Source organism: Staurois parvus, unplaced genomic scaffold, assembly GCF_062004578.1.
Source record: "Staurois parvus isolate SC_StPar_1 unplaced genomic scaffold, SC_StPar_1.0 ptg000052l, whole genome shotgun sequence".
Lineage (NCBI taxonomy): Eukaryota > Metazoa > Chordata > Amphibia > Anura > Ranidae > Staurois > Staurois parvus.
In genome coordinates, this window is record NW_028317848.1 from 3142113 (window position 1) to 3154600 (window position 12488).

Consider the following 12488-nt stretch of genomic DNA (forward strand, 5'->3'; position numbering starts at 1 on the left):
ATCAGGTATATTCTGGGCATAGAGCATAAGTAGATATTAAAGAGGCCTATTGTTACTAATCATACTGTACAAGAATCAATAGGGCATATGTCAGCATTACAAAATCACATCACAATTTTGAGTAAGAAAGTACACACGTGCTTTCTGATAAAATTGCTAATTTGAGATCCATCAGAGCACCTCCAGCCTAGGCAAAGACAACACAGCCTCCAGCTACCATGTGCATTGTAGATAACTGACACTATTAAAGGAAAAGTAGGACCAAAGCTCTCATGCCCCTACTTCTATGGATCACAGGAGTGCACTTCGTTCTGCCAAAAGTAGGCTTATGTAACTGAGCTGCTGCAGGCTGTGAAGAGTTTCCGACTTTAATGTTGGGATCCACCTAGATGCCCTGACCAACAACTGGCTCAGCCCCCTGCACAGCTTGGTGCTTCAGTGAGTGATGGAGAGAGCAGAGAGCTGACAGTCACTGCTCTCTGCTTCCCACACCCGCAACCACCCACACACAAATCACGCTGCTCTGTAGAGCAAAATTCACTCTTCATGGCACCTGCAACCCGCAGCAGGTTTGCGGGAACGGGAACCGCAGGGAAATTGTATGCTGCAAAAGCACCATGCGATATTCCTGCGGCCACGTTTGCACCTTTTTTTCTGTGGGTAACGCGGACACAGCATCCCATTCAAATGAATGGGCTGCTGTGCCCGCTCAAACACGAGTCGCAAACATGCGCAGGTGTGAACCAGGGCTTCAACAGTCAGTAAAAGGCATGTGCTTTAAACCAGTGTTTCTCCAAAGCTAGGCCAAAGCCTTCCTACTGAGACTTGACAGCAATCACAGTATATTTCTAGGGCCAGGGGGACTTTCTATGTGTGCCGACACTTACTGTCTTCCCGCTACTGACAATATCCCTGTGACTTCTGTCACAGTCTCTGCATTACACTGCTGCTTATGTACAAAATCTGTGCCCATCTGGTAAGTGGTGCCGATCTCTCAGGCTGTTATGCTGGAGCGGGCCTGTGAGGAAAGCACTGCCTACGAAGCAGGCACAGAGTTTGTAAACAAAGAGTACAACACTGTAGAGACTGTGGCAGCGGTAGCTGGGGCTTGGCAAGAGAAATGGAGATGTCAGCACACAGGGCCTACAGAAATCATTGGGCAGGAGTTGTGGTGTTTGTATGTGGATAGATTGCTGTGTACTACGCCTTCATGTCCTGCATCTGATGTGCAATTGAGCCATACTTTGCGGCTTTAGTGCCACCCCTTGATTATTGATTGCAGCCTCCCCTCCTCACATTCTCCGGCCAAAGCTCTCTCCTTGGTGAAGGTGTTGCTCCCACCCCCAATCCCACATCTGTGTGTTTTCTCCAGGCAAGAACCAGCTCACTATGAAGTGCTATGCCTCCTTTTGTAAGTACAAAGAGAGCCGTGCTCTCCATCCTCACAGTGCAGTCTTAGATAAAACTAAACATATGGAAACCATTCACCTGCTGCAGTGTAAGGGCACACTGACTACCAGTATCAAGGGGCGCACTGTCCACCAATAATTGAGGGCACACTGACCACCAGTATAAGAAGGTGCACTGTCCATCAATATATGGGGGAACACTGACCACCAGTATCAGGGGGCGCACTGACTGCCAGTATCAGGAGGCGCACTGACTACCAGTATCAAGGGGGTACACTGTTCACCAATATATGGGGGCACACTGACTACCAGTATCAAGGGGCGCACTGACTCCCAGTATCAGGAGGCTCACTGACTACCAGTATCAGGGGGTACACTGTTCACCAATATATGGGGGCACACTGACTACCAGTATCAGGGGGCGCACTGTCCACCAATATATGGGGGCTCACTGACTACCAGTATCAGGGGGCGCACTGTCCACCAATATATGGGGGCTCACTGACTACCAGTATCAGGGGGCGCACTGTCCACCAATATATGGAGGCTCACTGACTACCAGTATCAGGGGGTGCACTGTCCACCAATAAATGGGGGCACACTGACTACCAGTATCAGGGGGTGCACTGTCCACCAATAAATGGGAGCACACTGACTACCAGTATCAAGGGGCGCACTGTCCACCAATAAATGGGGGCACACTGAATACCAGTATCAGGGGGCACACAGTACACCAATATATGCGGGCACACTGACTACCAGTATCAGTGGGCGCACTGTCTACCAATAAATGGAGGCACACTGACTACCAGTATCAGGGGGCACACAGTACAACAATATATGGGGGCACACTGACTACCAGTATCAGGGGGCGCACTGTCCACCAATATATGGGGGCACACTGACCACCAGTATCAGGGGGCGCACTGTACACCAATATATGGGGGCACACTGATCACCAGTATCGGTGGGTGCACTTTCCACTAATATATGGGGGCACACTGACCACGAGTGTATGTGGCCACAATGTCCATCTGTGTAAGGGGGGGGGGGCACACTCTCTACTAATGTAAGAGACACACGGACCACCAGTGTAAGAGGGTACACTGACTCTTAATGTAAAGGAGCACACTGATTACCAGTGTCCAGCTCTCCATCAGTGCTCATTAACCACCAGTGTAAGGGAGCACAGTGTCTCCCAGTTTAAGAGGTCAAACTAACCACCAGTATAAGGGGGACACTGACCACCAGTATAAGGGGGACACTAACCACCAGTGTATGGGCGCACAGTGTCCCCCAGTATAAGGGGGCTGCACACTGACCATAAATGTAATGGGGTGAACTGGTAAATTTGTATTTTTGTTGGTGTCCCTGTTGCAAATTTTCCCTTAAATACAATCTTGTGAAACTGTTGCCAGCAGGATAAGAAGTTAGATACATCTCTTCAACGCAGCACTGGATAGCAAGTTAAAAACCTAACCCACTCTATTCAAAGATGTAAAAGGGCTTGACATACTCTTTAATGCATATAAGTAACAAAATGCTGGAAAAAAAAATACATACATACAGTAAGTGCATAACCCACTTCACTGCCTGAAACCAGTGACTTTTGAAATTGCAGGAGTAAATATATGAAATCAAGAACTAGTCCTGGAAATGGAAGTGAGAAGACAGCTAAAGGTTTCTACATCTGCCTGGGGTTCTTGAATAATTTATTATCTATCCAGCTTGGAGAGATTCCTGTCACTTGTAGAAAAGTCTTGTAATGTCATGTTGGCTTCTATGAAAGTTAGTCCATCCGACAGTTACAGTGCAAGCTACTGATAGAGTGACACTGCAGGGACAGTCTCCTGTCTACAACTTTGTTTCCAACTATGGGTTAGAATAATACATAATATAAATAATTACAAAGATGCTTAGAGTGATAATTAAAACTAATTAAAAAATAATTTGATAACCGCTGCAATCAAATAAATAATTAAAGATACTATAGAACGTCGGCTATGCTCACCATAAATAAAGAACTTGATGTTTTCAAAAAGGAAAGGAACAAAGTATGTACTGTAAATAGCATCCTTCAGTAGGTGCTAGTTAGGGACACAGTCAAACCAATTTTAAAGACCCGGACATTAATGATACCAAACTCCACATATAGTTACCACCATGCTCCATTAAGCTGTCAAATATAGTATTTATTTGTACACCTATATTTTTACAGCAAAATCTAAAAAATAGTTTATACAATGCCAGTCTCTTAAAGGTTATAACCCAGTACCACCCCACTAGTCCCATCCATCACCCCATAAATATATGATATCGAGAATATGTAGAATCATATAGTCATGAATGCCTTATATCATGCTTATAAAAAGCAAGACTGTTTTATAAGGTTGAAGGGGGGAGGGGGGCAGCATACACCTCTCTGCATCTCCTTGAGACGCAAGTCTATGAAACCTGTAGAGAAAATGTAACACCCTCCCATCCATATAACGTCAGTAGTGTTGAGCATGATATAAAACGTTGATGACTGTGTATGATTTTACATGCTTTCAATATTATATATCTATGGGTTGATGATGGGTGGGACAAGTGATGTGGTACTGGCATATGACAATAAAGCAGAAGGCACTGAATAAACTTGCCATTTTTTAAGGATTTTACATATATGTGTGCACAAATAAAACATATTATAACAGATAAATAAATGATGATGGTAATAATATGTGGAATTTGGTACCAATAAAGTCTTGATCTTTAAATCCGGTTCTAACAGTTAGGGACCCAAGCAAAACAATTGCAACAAAAGTAACTGTGAAGTTGCTGATACTTCAGCTTGTCAGTCAATGTCTTATCCTGTCCAAGAATATCACCATGCTCCTGGAAAATGCTGATCTGCTGGGTAGTCCTTAGAATGCCTTTGTCATGTAGTTGGTAATGTACGCAACGGAGATCTGGACTGGAGGATCCATGTTCAGGGGCTACATACACCCTTTGCCTTGGAGGTAGCAGTGTCTCAGAGAGAAGCTGTGCAAGTGATTTTTCATGGATAGGGCTACCCAGTTGTCACTCAACAAATTTTGAGGAAAAAGTGCTCCCCTTCCTCAAGATCAAACATGCAGGGATTCTTGTCTCTCTATTTAGTAGATTCACCCGAATAAATTTGCTTGTGTCCCTAACTTGCAGTTAAAGCTCTGTTCACACCATGCAGGTATGGCAAAATGCACACACATTTCTGCCAGTTTCTGCAGGCTACTTATAGGGCAGCCTATTTATTTCAATGCAAAAGAAGTCCCTGACCCTTTTGCTAAATCACGACACTTCAAACTGCATGGTGTTGCGGCACAATGCATTTTGCTGCACGAAAAAAACATGGGCTTTAGATGCATGGGGGTATCATTAAAAAGTAATGGCACAGTTGTGTGTCTGCCAAAGTGCAGCTTGTTTCTGTGCGTGTTGGAAAAGAATGTGATTTTGCATGTGCACAAAGTGTGAACCCTAAAGCTGCTTACACACTATAAGTTATTTTTTTGTTCAAGCCAGAAGGCTGAACGAAAAAAACTGAAGGGCTCAGGAGGTGATCCTGTACTAACAATCTGGTAGTTGTACAGCAATCTCCCTGCAGAGCTATTGTGTTCCAGCCATTGGCTGCCAGCATTGATCGGATGCTGATTGCATGCTGGTTTTCCAGCATGCCCATTCTGTCATAAGCTGGCCGGCTTCTGTCGGACAGGTGGGTGTACACACAGGCCAAATGTTGGCCGCTTGCTAATGAACTGGATATTCGGCCGATGTGTATGGGGCTTAAGATACCATTTAGATACTTTATTTCCACTTTTTGAAAACATGAAGTACCATAACTATAGACTTTCATTCAGAGTCTTTGTTTCCAACTAGGTGAAAGATGTGTGATTATGTGACTTTTATTAAAAGACAGAATAAACGACAACAATATAATGTCAGCGCTGTTACAAATTTTAGACTGATACTGAAGATCACAAGAAGCAGGCAGAGTTTGAAAAAAACTGCAGTATAAACAGGGGATGGCGAGATTATACTTACTGCGACAAGTTTTCTTATCTGGATTCAGCATAAATCCAGAACGACACTGACAGATGTACGAGTCGTCAGCGTTCACACACTCGTGTTGACAACCATGAGTACCCAAGGCACAATAGTTTACAACTACAAAGAGAAATAAAAGCACATTTTCAGAAACATTAAATACATGTAAAAGAACTGTACATTACAGCAGCTAAACAGGCAATTAAAATGCCCAAATGTGAACTTTTATTTTGCCAAATCTTAGCTCTTTCCTGTGAAAGTTGAACTTGACATGGCCTGATTCTCCCTATGGCTCCAGAATGTTGCTAATTCCATTGAAGGAGATGGGGCAAAGCAGGACGAGCAAATAACTTCAGATGCTTGTATCGCTAGATCTACTAATCATTCTGAAGGTAACCTCAGCTTAAGAACAAATATTTGAATTGCTGAAAAGTCTGAGAGAAGTTTGTTGAAAGCTGAACTCTGAGATAAGCAATTATTATCTAAATACAAGAGCCATATGTATTCTTACTTGAGTCTTGGTGTGCTTTGTGTATTTCTTCCAGATCTGTGCAGTAATCCAGTGTGAAATGTTGTCTCTGTGCAGGAGCTTCCTGTATTAAAGACCACTCACTGCAGCTTTCTCATTGTGAAGGGTGGCTGGTCTTGTCTCCGCCCCCTCCTGTATTTTCTGCAGGTAGCTTGTAGTGGGTGGACCTATCTGATCCCTCCCAAAGCTCTGCTCTATGTGTGGAGCACAGTGATGATGTCACTGCTACTTTTTCAAGTTAATATCTGGCTTTCCAAAGGCATTTATGGCACACAAAGTGATTTTTTCCTTTGTGGCTATTGAGGAACATATTAAAATGATAGTTTTTGTGCCCAGAGTTCAGCTTTGAGATGCATGACGCAACATAATATGCAGTATGCATTGAACGTTTTTAAAGAAAAAAGCTCCTATTAGCACAGGCTACAGCCTCTGATCAACAAAGGTTTTTAAGCATGTCCCTACCTTTGAAAGAATTCAATGAAACAATCAACTTCTATGGAGCAGGGACCACTCTGATTGGTCCCTGCTGAAGCGGCCAAATTTCGATCAGTATATAGCCAGCTTTAAGCCTCATGCACACTGGGCATCAAGACGACAAATTTAAAGGGCATTTGCCTATTTTTCTGCCTCAAAACACCCTCTATGTTAGCCTGTATCCAGGCAAACATGGGCATTTACAGGTGTTTAGAGTAAAGGGCATTTAGAGGCAGAAATAAAAAACATCAGAGCCAGCGTGTTCAGGAGAAGAGTGTTTTGCTATCTGAAAATGTCTGAAGCACCTAAACGCGTGTAAACGTGCCTAAACGAGTGTTAACGCTTGGCACGTCAAGAACTTCAACATTCACTCATTTCAATGGCAAGAATAAATTAATATTCAGGCCAGTGAAATGAATGACGTGTCTAAACGTGTCCGCAAAAATGTGGCTTTAGGTTTTTGATGCTGCTTTTCTCCTGCCAGGAGCAAGGCGTTTAGAACAGCTGGGCAAACACCCAGTGTGCATGGGGCCATAGGGAGGGTGGTAGCATCTGACAGTTTGATCTCTTTGCTTAGTCATGTGTTGGCTCACTCTGTGTTCCTACTATATTCTTACAGCATAAAATAGTTGCAGCTGTCCCACTTTCTGTGAAGTTCTTCGAAGTAGCTAAAAACCTTTTTAAATAGCTGTGCCTTAGCAACAAGGATTCCATAACATCATTGGGAAGGGACTCTACTCACAAGTCATCATCAGTTACACACTGTCATTCATCCAGATTGCTCTGACCCCAGGTCATCCGGGAATCCTTTACTTTATATTGCAAGGGGAAGATGCAACTCACATCTCCAAATAGAGAAAAATACTTCTAGTGCATTAAATATAAAACAATCTAAAAAAAATAAATCCTTAAAATCCCACTAGAAATGCCAAGATGACCATGCCTGTCCAGTTTTGTTTATTAGTCTTTATCAGATGGTGTCAGCTGGCTTCAGACTCTCCCTTTTAAAACCACATTTAAGGTAGAATTCCAGCATAAACCTAACCCCCCCAACATGTATGCTGCTTAACCTGTGTAAAAAAGATGCGTATTCTTACCTATTTTCAGCCCACTCTGGTCTGGTTACATGATTCAGGCCCCATGTGTCAGCCAGTGGTGACTGCAGGGGAGAGTAGGGAGCGCCAACAATGGCTGGGACACGAGAGCCTATGGGTGACGTCACCACTCCTGGATTTCCCAGCTAATCTTGAGTGCTCTCTCCCCTGCAGCCATCACTGGCTGACATTGGATCATGTGACCTGAGCAAACCTCAATGGCCTGAAAATAAATAAGTATATACTTTTTTTTTTTACACAGGTTAGTTTGCATAGCTTTTAGGAGGGGGGAGGAGACATTTTTAAGACTAGTTAGGTTTGGGCTGGAATTCTACTTTACTATACCGTTTTATTTAACCCTTATACCACTAATCTACTAGCCATATCTAAATTAAGGTCACCATACACTACAAACCCTCCCTGTAATATAAATCTGAAAGGTCCCTTGGATGGCCCTGGGTGAGAGGAATCTGGCTGAAATTGGTGATGACTTGTGAGCTGATGCATGGAAGTTGATCCACAAAACAGTTTTTGACCCCAAGGTGGTCAGGCAGTTCTGATGCGTGTGCCTCTTCTCCTTGATGTTGTTTAGGAATCCTGACTGCTATGGAGCATCTGTTTGAAAAAGTTTTGACTTTGGTCTCTTGTATCTTTGCTTCTATGTGAACGATTTCCCCTCACTTCCTGTTCCCCGGGCACCAGAGATGGCCTTTAAAGTGAATGAACACATTAGTTAGTCTACAACTTACCTTTACAAGACTTCCCATCTTTGCCAAGCTCATAGGCCTCATAGCACTGGCACATGTAGGACCCTGGTGTGTTCACACAGATCTGCTGACAGCCATGGGACGCTGAAGCACACAGGTCCTGAGCTATACAAGAGAGACAATTAATAAATGCATTTAGATGTCAGAGCCATTCTGTTGCTGCTACTGATCTCTTCCTTCTTGCATTGTCCAGTCACATTGCAGAGATCAATCATTGTTAAAGGTAAAGCACAGAGCATTTTCATTGAGCACATATTTTGAGATGACATTGCTGTGCTTGCTTTAAAATGAACCTGAGCTCAGCCCATCCAAGGCAACAGGTTCATCTGAATTCCTCATTCCTGATAGCAGCACATGCTCACCTTTCTTTTGCTCCCCTGCTGCTCCATTCAGCCACCAGAAGAGAGAAAAAAAAGCCCTGTATAAGCTCAATGTCTTTTCAGTTGGAGAGCAGGCAGGCATTAATCGCATGCTAAAAATTCAACATGCTGGTTGTACCCAAGTCGATTAATAGATCAACTTGGGAACATTCAGCCTGCCCAAAGATGGCTTGATTATTGGCTGGTCCCTGCTGAACCAGCCAAGATTCATTCCAACTATGGCCATCTCTGCAAATGGGGTTGTGCAGAGCTGAGGACTCTGCCCACCCCCCTGTGACAGCACTGGCCCAATTACCAAGTATTAGTGCTTACATATGGAGTGGTCACATGCTTCTTCATGCCAAGAAATACCTGGATTTTTCTTCGCTTTCAGCAGGTTGACAGAGTGGCAGGGGAGCAAAGGAAAATTGAGTGTGTTCTGCTGGGGAGGAGGGCAATAAAGGATAAGTGCACTTTTACACAATGTCTCTCAGAGGTTCAGGAGACAGCCCCATAGATGTCTACTAAGATAGACTGTGGGACATGGTATATCAACATTGCCCCAGCTGTGAAAGTAAGGTAGATTTGTATCCTAAACAGGGTAGGGTGGGCTAATTTAGGCCAGAAGTGCTAGACAGGTCAGATCAAAAATTACAATTTACGTAAAACTGCACTCCAATAAGACGGACATGTTACTTTGCATGGGCAAAGAAAAGATTAGCTTTCAGGAGTGAACAGAAACCCTTGATTACCCTCCTCCTATGGGGTCATCCCAAGAGAGTACAGCCCCATTTTCTCCTATATTATTTTTATTACAGAATTGTAGATTCACCATTGCACAACGCAGACATAGAGACATAGCTAACTTACCTCTGCAGGTCTTCTCGTCAGGGTTCAGGATGTACCCTTGCTTGCATCTACACAGGTATGAGAATGGAGTATTGATACAAAAGTGATCACAGCCATGTTCAGACGTGGAACACAAATGAGGGGCTATGAGGAAATGAGAGAAGACCAAGGTCACAAAAGATCCAGTATTCACAAAAACTGCATCACTAAGCCATAAGGATCTATCAGCACAACAATAATGAGGACTTACAAAAGTAGGAAACGCTTGTTATTTCACAATGCAATGTTCCAGTCTTTTGGAAAATCTACACATGACACAATGATAGTAAAGGAAAAAAATTCTCAATGAAAGAATGTTGCATCAATTTGTCAGTGTGAAGGAAATTATGTTGGGTTCTGGCAATGCATCACTGAGGACCTACAGGTTCCTCACTATCCCTCCTGTCAGCACCCCATCACTCTTCCTTCCCGTTCTGACCTTGCTAAGCAGCCTATTATTGCGTGTTATCTGCTGTTTTAGTCAAAAGTATAAAAAATATAAGCAAAACTCCAAAACATAGCTCCTCTTTCTCTATTTAAATTGGTAAAAATAAGAAACGGCAAACATTGATGTCTCCTCCCGTAACCACCGTCCTTGACACGTTTCACCATTCACGCAAGGATAGGAAAAGTCATTTTTGGTTAATTAAATACAGAAAGTAGAGCTAAGTTTTGAGTATGGCTTATATTTTTTATACTTTTGCCTTTCAGTAGAGATGGCCTGTGAAAGTCAGCACCCAGGTATCCGCGTGGGATGAAAGGAGCAAGTCTGGAGCGGAGCCGTGGGTTTGGGTATGTAACTACAGTTTTAGGCTACAAACAAAATACTGGCTTCAGAGAAATTCTTTGAGTTCTAATGGTTTTTCTGGAACTTTACATTTTAGCAGTTAAATCATATCTATGGTCAAAATCTAAAGACATTCTAATAATTTCCACATTGTATCTCAGTTATTTCTAGGCTATTCCTATTAATTTGAATTGGGTCTCATGTACACGGGGCATATGGAAAACTCTTTTGAACGATGGAGCCTGACTACTGGAAAACGTAGGTTAAAAAATGTCAGTTTAGACGCGTTTGCATACTGCGTTTATGTGTGTTTGCGTTTATTATTATACAGTGTTTATATAGCACCAACAATATGCTCAGCGCTGTACATTGTAATGGGAGACAGTACACGAGACAGTACAGTAACAATACGATTCAATACACGAGGGGTTCGAGAGCCCTGCTCCTTGGAGCTTACAATCTAGGAGGGAGGGGATAATGGTACAGGAGGAAATAGCTGTGGGGGATGGAGTGGTAGGAAGAGTGGAGGAGTTCAGTAATTAGCTGAGGGCGGGGTAGGCTTTCCTGAAGAGATAGGTTTTCAGAGTGCACTTAAAGGTGAGGAGAGTAGGTGATAGTCTGATGGATTGGGAGTTCCAGAGGATGGGGGAAGCCCTGGAGAAGTCCTGGAGACGGGAATGGGAGGAGGAGACCAGGGAACTAGAGAGTAGGAGGTCTTGTGAGGAGTGGAGAGTACGTTTCGGGTGGTATTTGGATACCAGATCAGTGATGTAGTTTGGGGCAGTATTATGAACAACTTTATAAGTCAATGTTAGCATTTTGAATTTTATCCGTTGGGCAATCGGAAGCCAGTGGAGGGATTGGCAGAGGTGGGTGGCGGATACAGAGCGGTGAGTAAGGTGGATGAGTCTTGCCGCAGAATTCAGGATAGACTGAAGCGGGGATAGCCTGCGGTGGGGTAAGCCGATGAGGAGGGAGTTACAGTAGTCAAGGCATGATATAATGAGGGAGTGAATGAGTTGCTTAGTGGTTTCGGGGGTTAGGAACGGACGTATTTTGGAGATGTTGCGGAGGTGAAGTCTACATGAGTTTGTCAGCGATTTTAAAAGATAACCTCAGGAGACCTTCCCAAATGCCCAGAATGCACTGAAAAATAGTAAAAAATTAACTATTTCAGACATTTTTACAGAAATAGAGAGAGCAGAAGCAGAGAGAGCAGTAAGATGACCTGTCTTTTCTGGTTGTACTCACTATGGATCCCATCATGAGCATAATGCAGCACGTTCTACCTATTTTTTCCTTCACGTGAAACCTGGAACTGTTTGCGCTGGTGTACCGATTCCTTTTGAATACATGGAAAATGCTTTGCATGCATTTCTGATGAAAAAAGTCTCTGGACAGCATCTGGACATGGAACAGTTAAAAAACGCTTCTAACCGCAAACGCTTATAAACACGGTTAACTGTGTTTACCAGCGTTTGACGTTTGAAACACCAGTAAAATCTACTCCTGAACGCAAGTTTGGTGCGTTAAAAAAAAATTACTGTAAACTCGACTGCCTGTAAACGACTGTAAGTGAAGATGTGCACATGGACTCATAAGAAAACATTAGGGAGAGTTCAGGGGCTGCTGAAAAAAACGCTGAACAGCTCCTGAACGTCAGTTTAGCAGCTGCAGTGTACATGAACCCTTATACCTAAGTTGGTAAACTTAATATTCACTATGCCCTGTAGTAGATACTGCTGTGCCACACAATTCACAAAGCCTGCCTTCTGAACTACAGAGGTGCTGAGAGGAGGAGTTTCAGGAAGCGGAGTCAGTACAGGAATCACTGCTTCCAGGCAGCAAGGCACCATGGGATATGTAGTCTTAAAAATTGAAAGTAAACGGCAGAGACGCTGCAAAGCATGCAGGGAAACCAGGAAGTTCTGGAAAGAGATGGCCAGCATGTAGGTGGGGTGTCCACCAAAGTTTCAAAGTCTGGGAGGAAATCACACACAGTCTGATGTTACCCTGAATTATACCACATTTTTCCATACAGATTAATAGTAATAAGTACTGACAGTCCGGAAGGCGCTGATATAAGGCAATGCAAGAATTGTGTTTTCCCAGTGTTACC

At 43.4% G+C, this 12488-nt stretch overlaps 1 protein-coding gene across 1 annotated transcript in view; it reads right to left on the minus strand.

Moving 5' to 3' along the window:
* The window catches only part of MATN2 (matrilin 2), a 151920-nt gene that overhangs the window by 86524 nt on the left and 52908 nt on the right, over positions 1-12488 (minus strand). The window contains exons 4-6 of the mRNA XM_089666562.1: positions 9565-9687; positions 8318-8440; positions 5469-5591 (exon numbers count right to left, since the gene is read on the minus strand). Of these exons, the coding sequence (XP_089522688.1) occupies positions 5469-5591; positions 8318-8440; positions 9565-9687 (369 nt within the window). The remainder of the gene's footprint in view (positions 1-5468; positions 5592-8317; positions 8441-9564; positions 9688-12488) is intronic.